The sequence below is a fragment of the Tachyglossus aculeatus genome, chromosome 3, assembly GCF_015852505.1.
Source record: "Tachyglossus aculeatus isolate mTacAcu1 chromosome 3, mTacAcu1.pri, whole genome shotgun sequence".
In the NCBI taxonomy this organism is placed as follows: domain Eukaryota; kingdom Metazoa; phylum Chordata; class Mammalia; order Monotremata; family Tachyglossidae; genus Tachyglossus; species Tachyglossus aculeatus.
Window position 1 is genome coordinate 6,179,627 of NC_052068.1, and position 22,461 is coordinate 6,202,087.

Genomic DNA, 22,461 nt, shown 5'->3' on the forward strand with positions numbered 1-22,461 from the left:
ACTGAACTAAGTGCTTGGAAAGTACAATACAGCAATCAAGAGAGACAATCCCTGCCCACAAAGCACTCACAGTCTAGATGGGGGGAGACAGACATCAAAACAAGGAAACAGGCATCAGTAGCATTAAATACATAAATAGAATTATAGATCAATCAATCAATCATATTTACTGAGCACTTACTGTGTGCAGAGCACTGTACTAAGCTCTTGGGAAGTACAAGTTGGCAACATATAGAGACAGCACCATTAATAAAATGAATAGAATAATAAGTATGTACGTATATACACAAGTGTTGTGGGTTGGGGAGGGGGGTAGAGCAGAGGGAGGGAGAAGGAGTGATGAGGAAGAAAAAGGAGGACTTAGTCTGAGAAGGCCTCCTGGAGGAGGTGAGCTCTTAGTAGGACTTTGAAGGGGGGAAGAGAGCTAGTTTGGCAGATGTGAGGGGAGAGGGCATCAACTGTGGAATTTGTTAAGCACTTACTGTGAGCCAAGCACTGTACTGAACACTGGGACAGATACGGGTTGATAGGTCATGTACAGTTCCTGTTCCATATGGAGCTCACAGTCTAAGTAGGAGAGAGAATGGTTATTCAAACCCCATTTTACAGAAGAAGAAACTGAGGCCCAGAGAAGTGAAGCAACTTGTCCAAGGGCACACAGCAGGTAAGTGGAGCATTTATTTGTTTATTAATTTATATTAATATCTGTCTTCTGGAGTGTAAGTTTTGCGAGCAGGGAATGTGTCTTTATTATATTGTATTCTTTCAAGCGCTTAGTACAGTACTTTGCACACAGTAAGCGCTCAGTAAATATGATTGAATGAATGAATAAATGAAAGATGAGGTTAGAACCCAGGTCCTCTGAATCCCAGGCCTGAGCTCTTTCCACTAGGTCGTGTTGCTTCTGATTGACTGATGGATTGACAATTGCTTATTCTTCACCTGAGGCTGTATATGCATACTTGTCAATACCTATATAGTCCAAAACCTTGCAATTCTTCTCTGAACCTATTGCTTAAAATCAATCTGTTATCCACTAACTATTAAATCAAAACTGATGAGAAGATAAGGTCATTTCCATCTGGGTGAATGGAAGAACTTTTATTAAGTGCACGAGATTCTTACGTTGAAAATTCTTGGAGAGCAAAAGGTTCATGATTTTCTCCTAGTACTTTTTTTTACTTTTTAGGATCAAACACAAAGCATTATGTTTAATGTCCTTCATCATCTCAGTAATCACATTAAACACCAGGATCAGACAGTATGTTGGTGTTCAGAGGAAGCTGAATTGGTAGATGAATTACTACTACTGAAAGAACAGACATGGTAATGATTTTCAGAATGAGAGAAAAATGAATTTATGCATTTACTTATGCTAATGTAATAATCTGATAATAATAATTATGGCATATATTAATTGGGTGCAGGGTACTGTGCTGAGCAATAGGGAAGCTACAACCAAAGCTATACTTTCCCAAGTGCTTAGTTCAGTGTTCTCCACATAGTAGGTGAGACTCACAGGGGATAGAGACCTGATTACCTTGTATCTACCCCAGCGCTTAGAACTGTGCTTGACACCTAGTAAAAAAAATACCATTATTATTATTACTATTATCTCTAAATACCATTGATTGACTGACTATGTACCCTGTCCACACAGAGTTTACACTCTACCCAGGGAGACAGACATAAAAATATTTCCCAGTACTGGAAGTAGAATATATTCTTGAATGTGAACAGCGCTCTGCACACAGTAAGTGCTCAATAAATGTGATTGAATTGAATTATGCCTACCATACAGGAGAGTGTGCAAGTAAAGCACAAACATGGTCAGTGGATTAAATCACTGCAGTCTCAGGCTTTTAGGGTTGCAAGTGCGATCACAATGAGAATGCGTGATGCTTGCATAAGCAGGTTCCACAATGGTTTGGCTTACTTCAGTCAGTCAGTCATATTTATTGAGCACTTACAGGGTGCAGAGCACTGTACTAAGAGCTTGGGAGAGGTAATATAATGGAGTTGGTAGATATATTCCCTGTCCACAGTGAGATTACGGTCTAGGGGGGGAGAGACATCAATATAAGTACATTAATTACAGATAGTAGATAAGTGCTGTGGAGCTTGTCAGGGGGATAAAGGGTGAAAATTTTAGTGCAAGGGTGATGTAGGAGGGATGCGAGAAGAGGAAAGGAGGGCTTAGTTGGGGAAGCCCTCTTGGAGGAGATGGGCCTTCAGTAAGGCTCTGAAAGTGGGGGAGAGACATTGTTTATCAGATATGAGGAAGGATTGCATTCTAGGCCAGAGGCAGGGTGTGTGCCGGGGTTGGCAATGAGATAGTTGAGATGGAGGCTCAGTGAGAGGGTTAGCACTGGAACAGCCAAGCGTACGGACTGGGTTGGAGTTGGAGATTAGTGAGGTGAGGGAGGAGGGGGCAAAGGGGTGGACGGCTTTAAAGCCGATGGTGAGGAGTTTCTGTTTGATGTGAGGTGGATGGGCAACCACAGGACATTCTTGAGGAGGGGGAGACGTGGACTGCATCTTTCTAAAGAAAAAGCGCTTTATTCTATGGTACGCTTATGAAGCTTAATCCTTCGAGATGACCCCATTCAGTGGCCCCATATAGAATCTCCCAACCTTGTCCCCGCAAACTTTACACCACAGTGTCGCCGGATCCTCCGAGCCAGGGGACTGTGCTGGGGAAGACTCGGTTAGTTGTATTTTCTGGGCTCTTAATGTGTACAGAGCACAGAAACAAACACTTGGGAGAGGACAACAGAGCATTAAACAGACACATTCCCTGCCCGCAACAAATGAGGAGGACTGGCCAGCTGAATGTTCTGTGACGTGCCCATGATGAAGACCTTTCCAGGCCTAGGAGGGTCTCTTCACCATGGCTGTAGTCCCACCTGCAGTCCGAGGAGGCCGGGGACAGTCACTCCAGCTGGGACCACTCCCAGGGACATCCTCAGTCTGGAGACAAGGTGGGCCTGGGCAGAACAGAATCTACAAATCCCAAAATGATGCTTTTATCATGTTTTCAAGAATTAGACAATTGAGTACAAAAAAAATAATAATAATGGCGTTTATTGAGTGCTTAGTATCTGCTAGGCTCTGCTCTAAGCTCTGGGATAGATACAAGGTTAATCAATCAGTCAATCGTATTTATTGAGCGCTTACTGTGTGCAGAGCACTGTACTAAGCGCTTGGGAAGTACAAGCTGGCAACATATAGAGACAGTCCCTACCCAACAGTGGGCTCACAGTCTAAAAGGTTGGGCGTAGTCTAAAAGGTTAACAGGTTGGGCATAGTCCATGTCCCACATGGGGTTCACTGTTTTAATCCCCATTTTACAGATGAGGTACCCGAAGTACAGAAAAGTGAAGTGACTTGCCAAGGTCACTCAGCGGACAAGTGGCAGAGCTGGGATTAGAACCCACGTCCTCTGAACCCCAAGCCAGTTCTGATGCCACAAGGCCATGCTCCTTCCTACTTCCAACTGTCTTTCAGCTCTAGGTGAAGACAGATTTAATTAGTTATTAATTTGTGCTGAATATCATCCCGGGCTCTGGAGAAGAGGGATACTACATCTTGTAACATCCTCCTTAAACAATAACAATTGAAGTAGTCCTTCATTTTTTTAAAAAAATCTGTTCCTTATTCTGATCATCCACTATTATGCCTGACCTTCATTTGTATTTTTGGCTTCGGCAAATAGAGTTGTTCCCTTTAACCACTTGATTTTCATCCCGCCCTCAGCATTTCTCTCCCCTTCTGGAATTTATTTTAATGTCTTGATATTTAATATTGGGTAGATAATGTCTTGCCAGTATAATCTGGGAAACTGCATGGCCCTAGCAGAGAAGATCCCAGGACTGGGAGTTGGAGGGCCTGGCTTCTAATCTGGCCTGGCACATAATAAACTGTTAACAAATACCATTATTGTTATTGCTATTATTGTTAATCCCGGCTCCACCCCTCATCTGCTGCGTGAACTTGCGCAGGTCACTGCACTTCTCTGAGCCTCAGTTGCCTCATCTGTACAATGGGGATTAAGGTTATAAATCCCATGTGGGACAGGGGCTGCCTCCAACCTAATTAGCTTGTTTCTACCCCAGAACTTAGTATTGTGCTTGGCACTAACAAATATTGTATGTGTGTGTATATGTACACACACACACACACACACACACACACACACACACACACACACACACAGACTGTGAGCCTGTTGCTGGGTATGGACTGTCTCCATCTGTTGCCAAATTGTATTTTCCATGAGCTCTGCACACAGTAAACGCTCGATAAATGCTTTGCACATAGTAAGCGCTTAACAAATGCCATAAAAAAAGAAAAATAAAAAAAATACAACAATGAATATGTGTGCATATTTTTGCTCACACACACAGATATATATACATATATGTGTATATAAGAGAAGCAGCATGCTCAGTGGAAAGAGCACGAGCTTTGGAGTCAGAGGTCATGGGTTCAAATTCCAGCTCCACCAACTGTCAGCTGTGTGACTTTGGACAAGTCATTTCACTTCTCTGGGCCTCAATGACCTCATCTGTAAATTGGGAATTAAAACTGTGAGTCCCCCATGGGACAACCTGATCACCTTGTAACCTCCCCTGCACTGAGAACAGTGCTTTCACGTAGAAAGCACTTAATATATGCCATTATTATTATTATTCATTCATTCATTCAATCGTATTTATTGAGCACTTACTGTGTGCAGAGCACTGTACTAAGCGCTTGGGAAGTACAAGTTGGCAACATATAGACAGTCCCTACCCAACAGTGGGCTCACAGTCTAGAAGGGGGAGACAGACAACAAAACGAAACATGTTAACAAAATGAAATGTGTGGAGGGAGGGCATTCCAGGCCAGGGGGAGGACATGAGACTTCCTGACTCCCAGTTCTGTGTCATCTGCTCTTCATTTTTCATCTTTGCTTTACTTGTAACCTGTTTCAACTGCTCAAATATCTATTAGCAGCAATAAAGCAAGAATGTTTTCAATCCAGGAAATGAAACAATCTGCATCTGCTGAAAGACCCATCAGTGGATAGCCTGAGACTTGGATAATCTTCTTAGTTCATGTGGCATCTTCATATTTTATATAAAACATAATATAATATATAATATAATATAATATGATGTAATATAATATAATATAATATAACATAGCATAATATTATATAATACAATCTAATATAATATAAAACATAATATAATATATAATATAATATAATATAATATAATATAATATAATATAATATAATATAATATAATATAATATAATATAATATATGATATAATATAATATAATATAATATAATATAATATAATATAATATAATATAATATAATACATATTATTATATTATATTATATTATATTATATTATATTATATTATATTACATTACATTATATTATATTATATATTTTATATTATATTATATTACATTATATTATATTATATCATATATTATATTATATTATATTATTATATTATATTATATTATATTATATTATATTATATTATATTATATTATATTACATATTACTTCATGTTATTATATACTTTTTATATTTATATAAATCTTGTCTATGAATATATAACAAATACTATCTATAGATAGATAGTATTTGTTATATATTCATATATATAAATATAGTATATATTTTTCTACAGAACCACATATAGTGTGTCATATATTCAGATGTCTACCTCCACAAGGCCACACAGCAGTAAACTGGCAGAGCCAGAATTAGAACCCAAGTCCTCTGACTCCCAAGCCTGTATTCATTCCACTAGGCCACAAGGCTGCTCTGTTAAATAAATCTTTTAGAACCTGGATTTCCCCATAAGGAAATATTTAGAGAACATCATTAGATGTGGATTTTCTTCTTCTCTGGAGCATTTTAGAATAGAGTCCTAATCCTATCCTCTAGTGGACCAGGGAAGTTCCTTGGGCTTCTGTTGTACCATTTTAATCACCTACTTTCCCTTCTCAACCGAGAGCTCGTCGTGGGCAGGTAACATTTCTACTAACTCGGAAGTATTGTACACCCTCAAGAGCTTAGTATTTTCATTCAATCGTATTTATTGAGCGCTTATTGTGTGCAGAGCACTGTACTAAGCGCTTGGGAAGTACAAGTTGGCAACATACAAAGACGGTCCCTACCCAAAATCAGGCTCACAGTCTAGAAGGGGGAGACAGACAACAAAACAAAACATGGAGCCAGGCGTCAAAGTCTTCAGAACAAATAGAATTAAAGCTAGAAGCACAGGGAATGGGTCGGTTTGTTTCTTGTTCTAGTGCGCTCTCCCAGGCCCTCAGTACAGTGCTCTGCACACAGTAAGTGCCGAATAAATGGGATCGAATGAATGAAGCGGCCATTCGATATCACTGAATGATTGAGTGGCTGAACAATCCCCGTGGGTACCACACACCGCGAGCAGAGAAGCAGCGTAACCTAGTTTGTACATATTTATTACTCTATTCATTTATTTATTTTACTTGTACATATCTATTCTATTTATTTTATTTTGTTAGTATGTTTGGTTTTGTTCTCTGTCTCCCCCTTTTAGACTGTGAGCCCACTGTTGGGTAGGGACTGACTATATGTTGCCAACTTGGACTTCCCAAGCACTTAGTACAGTGCTCTGCACACAGTAAGCGCTCAATAAATACAATTAATTGATTGATAGTGGATAGAGCACAGGCCTGGGAGTCAGGAGGACCTGGGTTCTAGTCTCGGCTCCACCGCTTGTCTGCTGTGTGGCCTTGGACATGTCACTTAACTTCTCTATGCCTCAGTTACTGCAACTATAAAATGGAGATTAAAGCTGTGAGCCCCATGTGGGACAGAGACTGTGTCCAACTTATACCAGCACCCAGAACAGTGGCTGGTGCATAGTAAGCATTTGTATACCATAAAAAAGTAGGCACTCAATAAATACCACTGATTGATTACCCCATTAAAGTGCACTGGACCCACTCCTATTCCTTTCCTCTCATGGTAGAAGCAGGGCAGCTCAGTGGAAAGAACCCTGGCTTGGGAGTCAGAGGACGTGGGCTCTAATGATAATAATAATAATAATAATAATAGGATTCATTAAGTGCTTACTATGTGCAAAGCACTGTTCTAAGCACTCGGGGGGATACAAGGTGATCAAGTTGCCCCCTGTGGGGCTCACAGTCTCAATCCCCATTTTACAGATGAGGTAACTGAGGCTCAGAGAAGTTAAGTGACTTGCCCAAGGTCACACAGCAGACATGTGGTGGAGCTGGGATTTGAACCCATGACCTCTGACTCCAAAGCCCATGCTCCTACCACTGAGCCATCCCACCTCTGTCACTTGTCAGCTGGGTGACTTTGGGCAAGTCACTTAACTTCTCTGGGCCTCAGTTACCTCCTCTGTAAAATGGGGATTAAGACTGTGAGCCCCAACGTGGGACAACCTGATTACCTTGTATTCCCCCCAGTGCTTAGAACAGTGCTTGGCACATAGTAAGTACTTAACAAATACAATTATTATTATTATTTCACTCTTTAAGCTTACATAAAAGAACCAATCAAGAATAAAGACTCCGATCTAAAATATTTATTAATTAAAAAAAGGTAAAATATTTATTTATACAAAGATGATGAGCAAAATCTCATGCAAACTTGGCATACAATATAAAGAACTCAGATAGTAAGAGGACACGTTTTACAAAATAACTTTCTGATTTTTCTTTTCCAGGAATTCTATTGGACAAGTATCATCCTCACTCGGAGCTCAAAAGACCCATCATTTGTCACGCATCGCTTTCAGAATATCGGAAGCTTCCAAGAGAATGGAATTACGTGTCAAGGTTTTCACATTCTTCACTATGGTTGACAATTAACACCCTATCACTACAGAGAAAACTACATGTACACCTATGGAGAGCGGAGTAATGGTCTTCTCACGACAACTTTTCTTTCAAAGAATCGCAGTTACTGCACTACATTTCTCCCTAAAGTTTCCAATAGTTTACTTCAGGGAGGAAAATGTGCCGAAATGGATAGAGATGGCATCGGTCTCTGTCCTGCTACAAACCGGTGTTGGGTTATAATTTGGGGGTATGTTACAGGAGATTTGCATAATTAAAACAAATGAGGGATTGACGCATCATGGCAATCAGAAATACAGCAAACTCCGAACGTCGTACAAAAGAGAGCTTCAATATGAAACGTAAATCCTCTGAGAACCCCGTGTATCATCCCATCGAGCGACCATAACAACCTTAATTGGCTACAGCATTCGACAGCATCCAACTCCTTTGTGCCTGTTCGTTCTTCGTCACCATATTTTTGACGACAAAAATAACCACCCGAAAAGCTTTCATTTCCATTCCTCCGGTAGTCACGGTGCTGGCGTAGCCTTATTGCGACGCTCCTAAATTCTTATCTCATTTTTCTTAGTCTGATTCTGTTTTCCTTGTCCCTCTTTTTGACACTGTGCATGAACTGGTTGAAAAAGTGCTCTTGGTCCTTCTTCTTTTGTACGAGCCGAAATCTCTGATCTCGGCCGTATTTCTCTGCAAATTCTTTAAAGGTTGTTCTGGAAAGGAAAAGTGTGGATGATCAATGAGCTCATACCCTCGGTTTCCCTTCCTCCTGAAACAGAGCCATTTTTCAGGATCGGCGCTTATGTACTGGTGCACTGACGGGTTAGTTACCATCGTTATTTCCTCCCTCGAGGAACATTTGACTTTAACAATCTCTCTGCCAAAGCCCCGTTGGGAGTGTTAGTGAGACGTGGAGGTGGTCTCTCATATTCATGGAAGAGGCGCTTTCTAATTTCGACTAATGTCCACACACGAGGTCCGTTCTAGGATGGATGCAGGAGACCATTGTCAATCACCCATCCTGGGCTGTGGCTAATGGATGGGGAATCATTCAATCAATCAATCGTATTTATTGAGCGCTTACTGTGTGCAGAGCACTGTACTAAGCACTTGGGAAGTACAAGTTGGCAACATATAGAGACGGTCCCTACCCAACAGTGGGCTCACAGTCTAAAAGGAGAAGACAGAGAACAAACCAAACATACTAACAAAATAAAATAAATAGAATAGATATGTACAGGTAAAATAAATAAATAAATAGAGTAATAAATATGTACAAACATATATACATATATACAGGTGCTATGGGGAAGGGAAGGAGGTAAGATGGGGGATAGAGAGGGGGACGAGGGGGAGAGGAAGGAAGGGGCTCAGTCTGGGAAGGCCTCCTGGAGGAGGTGAGCTCTCAGTCGGGCCTTACTACTACTGAGTAGTAGTAAGTGCCCTTAGGGAATCTTTCTATTGTTGTTGTTAAGTTGTTAAGCACTTACTATGTGCCAGGCACTGTACTAAAAGCTGAGGTAGATACAAGCTAATCAGGTTGGTTATCGCCCATGTCCCAAATGGGGCTCAACTTTCTCAATCCCTATTGTACAGATGAGGTAACTGGAGCACAGAAAAGTAAAGTGACTTGCCCAAGATCACAGAGCAGAAAAAGTGGTGGAGCCAGGTTTAGAACTCAGGTCCTCCTGACTCCCAGGCGTGTGCTGTTTCCACTAAGCCATGCTGCTTCTTACAATAACTGCTTATGAGAGCTTATCATAGCTTCCCTATTCATTCATTCATTCAATCGTATTTATTGAGCGCTTACTGTGTGCAGAGCACTGTACTAAGCGCTTGGGAAGTACAAGTTGGCAACATATAGAGACGGTCCCTACCCAACAGCGGGCTCACAGTCTCCAAGGGGGAGACAGACAACAAAACAAAACATATTAACAAAATAAAATGAATAGAATAGTAAATATGTACAAGTAAAATAAATAGAGTAATAAATATGTACAAACATGTATACAGGTGCTGTGGGGAGGGGAAGGAGGTAAGGTGGGGGGATGGGGAGGGGGAGAGGAAGGAGGGGGCTCAGTCTGGGAAGGCCTCCTGGAGGAGGCGAGCTCTCAGTAGGGCTTCAAAGCATTCTGAAAAAAATTCAATCTATGAAAAATTGTTTTCAATTCACCCTAATCCCTAGTAATAATAATAATAATAATATTTATTAAGCACTTGCTATGTGCCAGGCCCTGTACTATTCTATTTATTTTGTTAATGATGTGTATTTAGCTTTAATTCTATTTGTTCTGATGACTTGACACTTGTTCACATATTTCGTTTTCTGTCTCCCCCTTCTAGACTGTGAGCCCGTTGTTGGGTAGGGACCGTCTCTATATGTTGCCAACTTGTACTTCCCAAGTACTTAGTACAGTGCTCTGCACACAGTAAGCGCTCAACAAATATGATTGAATGAATGAATGAATGTGCTAAACACTGGGATGGATACAAGCAAATCGGGTCAGACAGAGTCCTTGTCCCACATGGGGCTCACAGTCTCAATTCCCATTTTGCAGTTGATGTTACCATTTTACAGATGAGATTCCCATTTCTTCCTCTAATCCAAATTTATCATGAAATAGAAAGTCCCCAAAATGAAAAGAGTTGTGTAGTTATCAGAGGGAAGGGACTGGAATGGCATTTCCCCTCCATGTTTCCTCCTTGCCAATTTAAATTTCATTAAATTCCAAATTTTGTTTTGAAAACACCACTCAAATGTCTTTAGCATTTCACTAAATGCCAGTGAAAACATCCAAACCCCACCGAGGAGGCCAACCTCACATATCATCCACCTACCTGGGTGACAATTTGGACTCCTCTAGAAGCTTTTTGAATTCTTCTTTGGCTAGCAGAAACTTTCCTTTTTTCTCTTTGTATTCTTCTTTTATTCTCGCCTTGACAAACTGTTCAAAAACCTTCGAAGAAACCCAAAGACAAGAATTTTGCATTATTCATGATCATTCTCGAGAGCTCGACTTAACTCGAGCCCGGTTTGGACCAGTTTTCTAATTAGCCAAGACCAGCACTCTGATATTTAACCAAGGTGCCTACAGAATGTGAAACAGTTAATCTAGTTTCAACAGTAGCATTAATAATCCCCCAAAAGAATACCTACATCGCACCCATATTAATCTTAGAATGCAACAAAATCCATAGTCTTTTTGTGAGAAATTGTTCTGAGCTTGTCAACTTTCATCATTTTGTCTGTTTCACAATAAAATCAATCTACAGTATTTAAATCATCACGTTCATTCCCTACAGCAGTCAAGAGCCCAGACAACAATAGCAAGAAAAACTGATAGAAACAGAGAAAAGTACAAGAAAAATAAGATTACTTCCTCACTCACCGCTGCATCTGGATATCCCCAGATCCATAGCAGTGTATCCAACTGTCCCTCGCCAACATTAACGGCTGATTCTGTTTGGGACTTTAGCTTAGTTCCCAACTTCCTTCCAGAAACAATAATCTAGTACTAGCATTTGTGAGTAGGAAATTCTCAAATTTCAAATTTGCCTTCAAGATGATAAACAAAAATAATGTAGACTCATGTGTATAGCTGTCCTTTATTTTCGAAGAAGACACCCCTGATGGTGAAATTTGTCTACAAGCACTCGTTTGGCTGGAAAGGTCAACGTGGAAGCTACATTTAGCTCTCTTGAAGGCACATCTCCTCCAAGAGTCCTGCTTTCCTCTTCTCCCACTCCCATCTGCATTGCCCTGATTTGCTCCCTTTATTTTACCCCCATCCCAACCCCATACCACTTATGTCCATATCTGTCATTTATTTATTTGTATTGATGTCTGTCTTCCCCCTCTAGAGTGTAAGCTCACTGTGGGCAGAGAACGTGTCTGTTTATTGAGGTATTGTACTCTTCCAAATGCTTAGTATTATTTATTACTCTATTTATTTATTTATTTATTTATTTTACTTGTACATTTCTATCCTATTTATTTTATTTTGTTGGTATGTTTGGTTCTGTTCTCTGTCTCCCCCTTTTAGACTGTGAGCCCACTGTTGGGTAGGGACTGTCTCTATGTGTTGCCAATTTGTACTTCCCAAGCGCTTAGTACAGTGCTCTGCACATAGTAAGCGCTCAATAAATACGATTGATTGATTGATTGATTGATTGATTAGTAATAATAATGATAATAATAATAATAATAATAATGGCATTTATTAAGCACTTACTATGTGCAAAGCACTGTTCTTAGTGCTGGGGAGGTTACAAGGTGATCAGGATGTCTCACGGGGGCTCACAGTCTTAATCCCCATTTTACAGATGAGGGAACCGAGGCACAGAGAAGTTAAGTGACTTGCCCAAAGTCACACAGCCGACAATTGGCAGAGCCGGGATTTGAACCCATGACCTCTGACTCCAAAGCCCATGCTCTTTCCACTGAGCCACGCTGCTTTAGTGCAGTGCTCTGCACTCAGTAAGCACTCAATAAATGCGACTGATGAACTGACTGACTACAATCTCAACCTCAATGTTCACAGAAAAAAGGTAGTTCTTTTTTGCCTGTCATGCCACTTTCTCTTTCTCCTCCTTGTCTCTCTTTCCATACTAAGGTTTTGCTCAAAGAGAGCCACTGCTTTCTTCTTGTTAATGATAATAATAATGGTATTTGTTAAGAGTTTACTATGTGCCAAGCACTGTTCTAAGCACTGTGTGCCTGCCTAACCTCAGCTAAGAATGACCAATTTTCAATTGGGATGCAGCAATGTAGAGAAGTATGCTTTCCCATATCCTTACAATACTACCTTATCCCTCCTTGCTTTCGATTTGCCAGTTTCAGCTCTCTATATGGCAGCTGTTAGGGTCTCCCACTCTCATTCATTCTCTTCACGTGTCCCATTAGGAAGCAGTGTGCTCATTCATTCATTCATTCATTCAATCGTATTTATTGAGCGCTTACTGTGTGCAGAGCACTGTACTAAGCGCTTGGGAAGTACACAAATTTGCAACATATAGAGATGGTCCCTAACCAACAGTGGGCTCACAGTCTAGAAGGGGGAGACAGAGAACAAAACAAAACATATTAACAAAATAAAATAAATGGAATAACCATGTATAAGTAAAATAAATAAATAGAGTAATAAATACGTACAAACATATACACATATATGCAGGTGCTGTGGGGAAGGGAAGGAGGTAAGGTGGAAAGAATGGAGAAGGGGTGGAGGGGTAGAGGAAGGAGGGGGCTCAGTCTGGGAAGGCCTCCTGGAGGAGGTGAGCTCTCAGTAGGGCCTTGAAGGGAGGAAGAGAGCTAGCTTGGAGGATGGGCAGAGGGAGGGCATTCTAGGCCAGGGGGTTGACGTGGGCCAGGGGTTGACGGCGGGACAGGCGAGAACGAGGCCTAACAGGGAGGAGATTGGCAGCAGAGGAGTGGAGGGTGCAGGCTGGGCTGTAGAAAGAGAGAAGGGAGGTGAGGTAGGAGGGGGCGAGGGGATGGACAGCCTGGAAGCCCAGGGTGAGGAGTTTCTGCCTGATGTGCAGGTTGATTGGTAGCCACTGGAGATTTTTGATGAGGGAAGTAACATGCCCAGAGCATTTCTGGACAAAGATAATCCAGGCAGCGGCATGAAGTATGGATTGAAGTGGGGAGAGACACGAGGATGGGAGATCGGAGAGGAGGCTGATACTGTAATCCAGATGGGATAGGATGAGAGCTTGAACGAGCAGGGTAGCAGTTTGGATGGAGAGGAAAGGGTGGATCTTGGCAATGTTGCGGAGATGAGACCGGCAGGTTTTGGTGATGGCTTGGATGTGAGGGGTGAATGAGAGAGCGGAGTGGAGGATGACACCAAGGTTGTGGGCTTGTGAGACAGGAAGGATGGTAGTGTCATCAACAGTGATGGGAGAGTCAGGGTGAGGGCAGGGTTTGGGAGGGAAGACAAGGAGTTCAGTCTTGAACATGTTGAGTTTTAGGTGGCTGAAAGACATCCAGGTGGAGATGTCCTGAAGGCAGGAGGAAATGCAAGCCCCGGGGCAGTGGCGACTGTGCTCAGTGGAAAGAGCCGGGGTTTGGGAGTCAGAGGTCATGGGTTCTAATTCCGGCTCCGCCACTTGTCAGCTGAGTGACTTTGGGAAAGTCACTTAACATCTCTATGCCTCAGGTACCTCATCTCTAAAATGGGGATTAAGTCTGTGAGCCCCTTGTGAGACAGCCTGATCCCCTTGTATCCAACCCAGCGCTGAGAATAGTGCTTTGCACATAGTAAGTTCTTAACAAATATTATTATTATTATTATTATTATCCAGCATTTCCCTGTTAATGTGAGGAGAGCTTCAGTGCTCAGAGTCTGACAATGCTCCAGAACTTTGTTGTTCATGAGAACACCCCAGATAAAATAGAATAATCCAAGAAAAGTCTGTCCGGAAAATCCTTTTTGGAAAAAGTATTAAGATGACCTGCAGCAGAGTGGCAGAGTGGATAGAGCACGGACTGGGGAGTCAGAATCAATCAGTCAATCAATCAATAGTATTTATTGAGCGCTTACTGTGTGCAGAGCACTGTACTAAGTGCTTGGGAAGTACAAGTCGGCAACACATGGAGACAGTCCCTACCCAACAGCGGGCTCACAGTCTAGAAGGGGGAGACAGAGAACAAAACCAAACATACTAACAAAATAAAATAAATAGAAGGTCATGGGTTCTAATCCCGGCTCTGCCACTTGTCTGCCATGTGACCTTGGGTAAGTCACTTCACTTCTCTGAGCCTCAGTTCCCTCATCTGTTAAATGGGGATACAGACTGTGAGCCTCATGTCAGAGATGGACTATGTCCAAACTGATTACCTTGTCTCTACCCTAGCGCTTAATTCAGTGCCTGGCACATAGTAAGTGCTTAACAAATACCACACAAATACTATGTAATGGTTCATTCATTCATTCAATCATATTTATTGAGTGCTTACTGTGTGCAGAGCACTGTACTAATTGCTTGGGAAGTACAAGTTGGCAACATATAGAGATGGTCCCTACCCAACAAGGGGCTCACAGTCTAGAAGGGGGAGACAGACAACAAAACAAAACATGTAGACAATGGTTTCTAAAATTGTCAATTGATCAAATGTATTTACTGGGCACTTGTTGTGGGTAAAGCACCTTATTAAGCACTTGGGAGAGAATGATATAACAGTATAATAGACACATTCCTTGCCCACAACAAGCTTACAGTCTAGAGGGGGAGACAGACATTAATAAATAAATAAATGACAGATATGTACATAAGGGGTGTGGGGCTGGAAGCGGGGACGAATAAAGGAAGCTAGTCAGGGAGATGCAGAAGGGAGTGGGAGGAGAGAAAAGGGCTAAATCAGAAAAGGCCTCTTGGAGGAGATGGGCCTTCAATAAGGCTTTGTAGTTGGGGAGAGTTATTGTCCATATAAGAGGAGAGAGGGCCTTCCAGGCCAGAGGCTGGAAAAGGGAGATAAGGAGATAAGATGAGGAGTTCTGTTTTTGACTTGTTTGAGGAGATGGCAGGATATCCTAGTAGAGATGTCTTAATGGCAGGAGGAAATGTGAAACTGCAGAGAGGGTGAGAATTTAGGACCCAAGATGGAAATGTGGTCTCACCTTCACAACATCACCAAGCTCACCCTTTCATCTCGATCCAAACCACTACTATGTGAGTACAATCACTCATCCTATTTCGACTGGATTACTGCATCAGCCTCCTTTCTGATCTCCCATTCTCCTGTCTCTCCCCACTTCAATCTATACTTCACTCTGCTGCCCCGATTATCTTTCTACAGAAACACTCTGGGCCTGTCACCCCGTTCCTCAAAAATCTCCAGTGGTTGCCAATCAACCATCAAAACAAGCAAAAACTCCTCACTATTGACTTCAAAGCTCTCCATCACCTTGTCCCCTCCTACGTCACCTCCCTTCTCTCTTTCTCCATCCCAGCCCACACACTCTGCTCCTCTGGTGCCGCTAACCTCCTCACTGGGCCTCCATCTTGCCTGTCCTGCCACTGACCCCTGCCACATCTTACCTCTGGCCTGGAATGCCTACCCTCCTCAAATCTGCCAAACAATCACTCTTCCCCCTTTCAAAGCCCTACTGAAGGCACACCTCCTCCAAGAGGCCTTCCCAGACTAAGCCCCCTTTTCCTCAACTCCCCCTCCCTCCCGCATCACCTCGACTCACTCCCTTTTATCTTCCCCTCCCCACCCCACAGCACTTATGTGTATATATATATATATATATATATATATATATATATATATATATATATATATATAATTCTACTAATTTATATTGATGCCTGTTTACTTGTATTGATGTCTGTCTCACCCCCTCTAGACTGTAAGCTCGGTGTGGGCAGGGATTGTCTCTCTTCATTGCTGACCTGTACTTTCCAAGTGCTTAGTACAGTGCTCTGCATACAGTAAGTGCTCAATAAGTACGAATGAATTGAAATGAATTGAATTTGGGAAACATCTGCATAGAGGTGATAGTTGAATTAATGTAAGCAAATGAGTTCTCCAAGGGTGAGCCCACTGTTGGGTAGGGACCGTCTCTATGAGTTGCCAACTTGTACTTCCCAAGTGCATAATACAGTGCTCTGCACACAGTAAATGCTCAATAAATACGATTGATTGATTGATTGATTGAGTGGGTGTAGATGGAGAGCAGAAGGGGACCGAGAACTGACCCTTGAGGGACTCCCACGGAGGGCTCGCATCTCCTCCTGCCTCCTGCCTTCAGGACATCTCCATCTGGATGTCCGCCCGCCACCTAAAGCTCAACATGTCGAAGACTGAGCTCCTTGTCTTCCCTCCCAAACCTTGTCCTCTCCCTGACTTTCCCATCTCTGTTGACGGCACTACCATCCTTCCCGTCTCACAAGCCCGCAACCTTGGTGTCATCCTCGACTCCGCTCTCTCATTCACCCCTCACATCCAAGCCGTCACCAAAACCTGCCGGTCTCAGCTCCGCAACATTACCAAGATCCGCCCTTTCCTCTCCATCCAAACCACTACCCTGCTCATTCAAGCTCTCATCCTATCCCGTCTGGACTACTGCACTAGCCTTCTCTCTGATCTCCCATCCTCGTGTCTCTCTCCACTTCAATCCATACTTCATGCTGCTGCCCAGATTATCTTTGTCCAGAAACGCTCTGGACATATTACTCCCCTCCTCAAAAACCTCCAATGGCTACCGATCAATCTGCGCATCAGGCAGAAACTCCTCACCCTGGGCTTCAAGGCTGTCCATCACCTCGCCCCCTCCTACCTCACCTCCCTTCTCTCCTTCTACTGCCCAGCCCGCACCCTCTGCTCCTCCACCACTAATCTCCTCACTGTACCTCGCTCTCGCCTGTCCCGCCATCGACCCCCGGCCCACGTCATCCCCCGGGCCTGGAATGCCCTCCCTCTGCCCATCCGCCAAGCTAGCTCTCTTCCTCCCTTCAAGGCCCTGCTGAGAGCTCACCTCCTCCAGGAGGCCTTCCCAGACTGAGCCCCTTCTTTCCTCTCCCCCTCGTCCCCCTCTCCATCCCCCCGTCTTACCTCCTTCCCTTCCCCACAGCACCTGTATATATGTATATATGGTTGTACATATTTATTACTCTATTTATTTATTTATTTTACTTGTACATTTCTATCCTACTTATTTTATTTTGTTGGTATGTTTGGTTCTGTTCTCTGTCTCCCCCTTTTAGACTGTGAGCCCACTGTTGGGTAGGGACTGTCTCTATGTGATGCCAATTTGTACTTCCCAAGTGCTTAGAACAGTGCTCTGCACATAGTAAGCGCTCAATAAATACGATTGATTGATTGATTGATTGATTGATTAAAGGTAGGAGGTAGAGGAGGAGCCCGCGAGCGGCCAGAGAGATAGGAGGAGAACCAGGAGAGAACAGTGTCATTGAAGTTGAGGTTGGATAATGCTTCCAGAGGAAGGGGTTTATCCTACTGCTTTCTAAATTGATTTGATAGCATCATGGACATAGTCTAACTATGAAGAGAGAAACACTTGATATTTCTGAAAAAACAAGACAAAAAACAGGCCGGGCAATTTCTTCTGTCTAGACTAATTTTTCCCTCTAGATTGTAAGCTTAATGTGGGCAGGGAACGTGTCTACCTCCTCTTTTGTACTGTACTCTTTCAAGTGCTTAGTAGAGTGCTCTGCACACAGGAAGTGCTCAATAAATACCATTGATTGATGGATTCTATCCTTCTCCCTTGACCCATATCCTAAATATAGGCAGCTAATTTTGTATGTTCTCCATACATTCTGAATGACCAATGGACGGTTTAAAATCTCGCAATTCCTAAAATTCTGTACAACAGCATAAGCCAAATAACCCTATGAGACGCACCACTAGGAAGAAATATGAGAACAAAACATGAAGCATAAGAGAAAATAAATAAAACTCTGATAGCCCCCTCAGTTTTCCCTGAAGCATTCCAGAATATTTTCCTTCTCCCAGCCTCTTTCTGTAAAATCATACAGTTCTTCGATAAAATATAAAAGTGACTTAATAATACTCATGTAAAGGTTGTTACCAAACACATTCATATTTGCAAATACATTTAAATAACTGTATGCTAACAACTCTTTTGCAATTTACTCTGCTTCCCTGAGGCAAACCAAAACCTCAATTTCCATTTAAAATGATAAGACCATTCTCCTATTTTCACTTCTATCATTATGCTAGATTGTAAACTCCATTTGAGATCATGTCTATTAATTTGCCTATATAGCTCCCAGGAAATGCTCAAGAGATACTATTGCTCAATAAATTAGATCCAGGTCTCATTAATGCACAGGAAAAAATGAATAAGATTAAATATTTATTGTGCCAAATTGAAGACATATTGAAGACATAGCTAATAGACACTTGTTTTAATAACGCACTCTAAATCAAATATTCCAACAGTTAACTGACCAGAGTATGCACCATACATTAAAATTGTACTCTGCCATATTCTAAAAATGAGAAATTTTCTGGTAATCTAAGTCAGTGATCTAAGTACATGTAATTAGATCATGACAATTGGGCTAGTGTTCTGACATCATAAATTTACGGGCTCTTGGCTTCATCAATAATCAAAACAGTGCTCAGTTCAAAATCTGGGTTAAATCGCAGCTTGCGCTAGTGAGAGGAGCTCAAATGACAGTTCTTCGCACACTGTAAGAGCTCAATAAATATGATTGAATAGAAGGAGTTCAGCATTCTGGCTCCCAAAGCCCTCTTCTTCCTTTCATTTTCTCCCTCTTCTCTCCTTTGACTCTGCTTTCTCTCTGACTGTCTTAACTCCATAAATCCTTACGGTATTTGTTAAGTGCTTACCATGTGCCTTCAAGCACTATGCTAAGCGCTGGGGTAGATTCAAGTCAATCGGTTCCAATACATATTAACTATTCTATTTATTTTGTTGATGATGTGCATCTAGCTTTATTTCTAATTTGATGACTTGACACCTGTCCACACGTTTTGTTTTGTTGTCTGTCTCCCCCTTCTAGACTGTGAGCCCGTTGTTGGGTAGGGACCATCTTTATATGCCAACTTGTACTTCCCAAGTGCTTAGTACAGTGCCCTGCACACAGTAAGTGCTCAATAAATACGATTGAATGAATTAATGAATCATTTATATCTTCAATCAATCACATTTCCTAAGTGCTTGAGCATTTCTTAAGTATGCTGAGCACTGTAATAAGCACTTGGAAGAGTACAATATGACAGAGTGAGTAGATGTGTTCCTTTTCCACAAGGAGCTTGCAATCCAGAGGGGGGCCGTAAATTCCTCTAATTTAGAGATGGAATCTCCTGTCAAGAAGAACAGAAGAACCTCAATCTGGATACTTTGGGACCGAGAACCCTCTCAAAGGAGCTGTTTCTAGTGCCGGTGGCTTGCTGAGCATCACTCCCACACTCTCCTCCCTGCTCACTGGATTCTCACTGGGATCCAGAGAGCGATGATGAGGAAGTCTGTGGAGGGGCACCAAATGGTGAAGGATCAGTGTGGTTCACCCCTATATTAGTAATAGTAATGATGATAATAATCAAGGTACTTGTTAAGCACTTACAGCGTGCCAAGCCCTGGTGTAAATGTTGGAGTAGATACAAGTTAATCAAGTTGGACATGATCCCTGTCCCACATGGGGCTCACAGTCTTAATCCCCATTTTACAGATGAGGGAACTGAAGCCCGGAGAATAATAATGATAATTGTGGTATTTGTTAAGGGCTTACTATGTGCCAAGCACTGTTGTAAACATTGGGGTAAATACCAGTTAACCAGGCTGAACACAGTCCTGGTCCCACATGGGACTCACAGTCTTAATCCCCGTTTTACAGATGAGGGAACTAAGCCCCGGAGAATAATAATGATAATTGGGGTATTTGTTAAGTGCTTACTGTGTGCCAAGCACAGTTGTAAACATTGGGATAAACACCAGTTAACCAGGCTGGACACAGTCCTTGTTCCACATGGGACTCACGGTCTTAATCCCCATTTTACAGATGAGGGAACTGAGGCCCTCAGAATAATAATAATAATAATAATAATAATACTTAATAAGTGCTTACTATGGGCCAGACACTGGGTTAAATGCTGGAGTAGGTAAGCAAATTGGGTAGGACACAGTCCCTGTCCCATCCCACATGGGGCTCACAGTCACAATCCCCAGTTTACAGATGAGGAAACTGAGACATAGAGAAGTGAAGTGGCTTGCCTAAGGTCACCCAGAAGACATGTGGAGGAGCAAGGATTAGAACCAGTTCCTTCTGAATCCCAAACTCCAATTCTATCCATAAACCACAGGATGCTAATGGATTTCTTAAGCATTAACTGGGTGAAGACCAGGGTGCTAAATTCTCAGGAAAAAAATCCCAGGTAGGAATTGACCCTGATTAGCCAAATCCAGGAAGGAACGGCATGGGAATCCTGGCCTTTTCTTTTCCTGCTCGGGTCCAGCAAGTTTCCCCATCATCCTGGGATCATTCTCATGTGGCCAGTTTTCCAAGAAGCCTATCCCACCGACCTCTCCCTCCGGGCCTCCCAACACACACCAAGTCATTGGTTCTAACCCAAAACAAAGGGGAGGGCTACTACAAGAAGATTTCTCATTATCATGACTTTCTGTTCATTCATCTAATCATATTTATTAAGCGCTTACTGTGTGCAGAGCACTGTACTAAGCACTTGGGAAAGTACAGTATGACCATAAACAATGAAATTCCTTTCCCACAATGAGCTCACAGTCTATATGGGGGGAGACAGACAGCAATACAAACGAATTCTATCTGACAGATGATCATTCTCCTACCCCAGCGCTTAGAATAGCGCTTGGCACATAGTAAGTGCTTAGGAAATACCATCATTATTATTATTATTACCTTCCAAGCCTTATTGAAGGCACATCTCCTCCAAGAGGTCTTCCCCAACTTAGCCCTCTTTTCCTCTTCCTCCACTCCCTTCTGTGTCACCCTTGCACTTGGATTTCCTTCCTTTATCCACCCCCCTCCTCAGCCCCCAGCACTTATGTACATATTCATAATTTATTTTTTCATATTAACATCTATCTCCCCTTCTACACTGTAAACTCATTATAGGCAGCAAATGTGTCTGTTATAGTGTCATACTGTCCTTTCTCAAGCACTTAGTACAGTGCTCTGTACACAGTACAGTAATTGCTCAATATGGTTGATTGATTAATATCATTATTAATGATATTATGAGAGGCAGTGTGGCTCATTGCAAAGAGCACGGGCTTTGGCGTCAAAGGTCACAGTTTCAAATCCCGGCTCCATCAATTGTCAGATGAGTGACTTTGGTCAAATCACTTAACTTCTCTATGCCTCAGTTACCTCATCTGTAAAATGGGGATTAAGACTGTGAACCCCCTGCGGGACAATCTGATCACCTTGTAACCTCCCCAGCACTTAGAACAGTCCTTTGCACACATTAAGTGCTTAATAAATGCCATTATTATTATTATGGATATCAATTTATTCATTCATTCATTCAATCATATTTATTGAGCACTTACTGTGTGCAGAGCACTGTACTAAGTGCTTGGGAAGTACAAGTTGGCAACATATAGAGAGGGTCCCTACCCAACAATGGGCTCACAGTCTAGAAGACGGAGAATGGTATTTATTAAGCATTTACTATGTACCAAGCACTGTGCTGTGTGCTAACAGATAAAGGATAATCAGATAGAACAAGAGCACTGACCCCCATGGGGTTCACAGTGTAATGGAGAAATAAACAAGTAGATTAATTAATCAGTCAAATGATCAATGAAAAGCAGCATGGCCTCGTGGTTAGAGCTCAGGCCTGGGAGTCAGAAGGACCTGAGTTCTAATTCCGGATCTGCCACTTACCTGCTGTGTGACCTTAGGCTAGTCACTTAACTTCTCTGCGCCACAGTTACCTCATCTGGAAAATGGGACTAAAGGGAGCAAGCACTGTTCTAGGTGTTGGGGTTGATACGCGATTATCGGGTTGGACACAGTCCCTATCCCACATGGGGCTCACAATCTGAATCCCTGTTTTCCAGATGGGGTAGCTG

The 22,461-nt window shown here is 42.3% G+C and overlaps 1 protein-coding gene across 1 annotated transcript in view; it reads right to left on the minus strand.

The window, feature by feature from the left end:
- Positions 1–7,621: 7,621 nt before the first annotated feature.
- TCERG1L (transcription elongation regulator 1 like) overlaps positions 7,622–22,461 on the minus strand; it is a 295,127-nt gene continuing 280,287 nt past the window's right edge. Inside the window, exons 12-13 of the mRNA XM_038743981.1 lie at positions 10,724–10,842; positions 7,622–8,598 (exon numbers count right to left, since the gene is read on the minus strand). Of these exons, the coding sequence (XP_038599909.1) occupies positions 8,442–8,598; positions 10,724–10,842 (276 nt within the window). The 3' untranslated portion in view covers positions 7,622–8,441. The remainder of the gene's footprint in view (positions 8,599–10,723; positions 10,843–22,461) is intronic.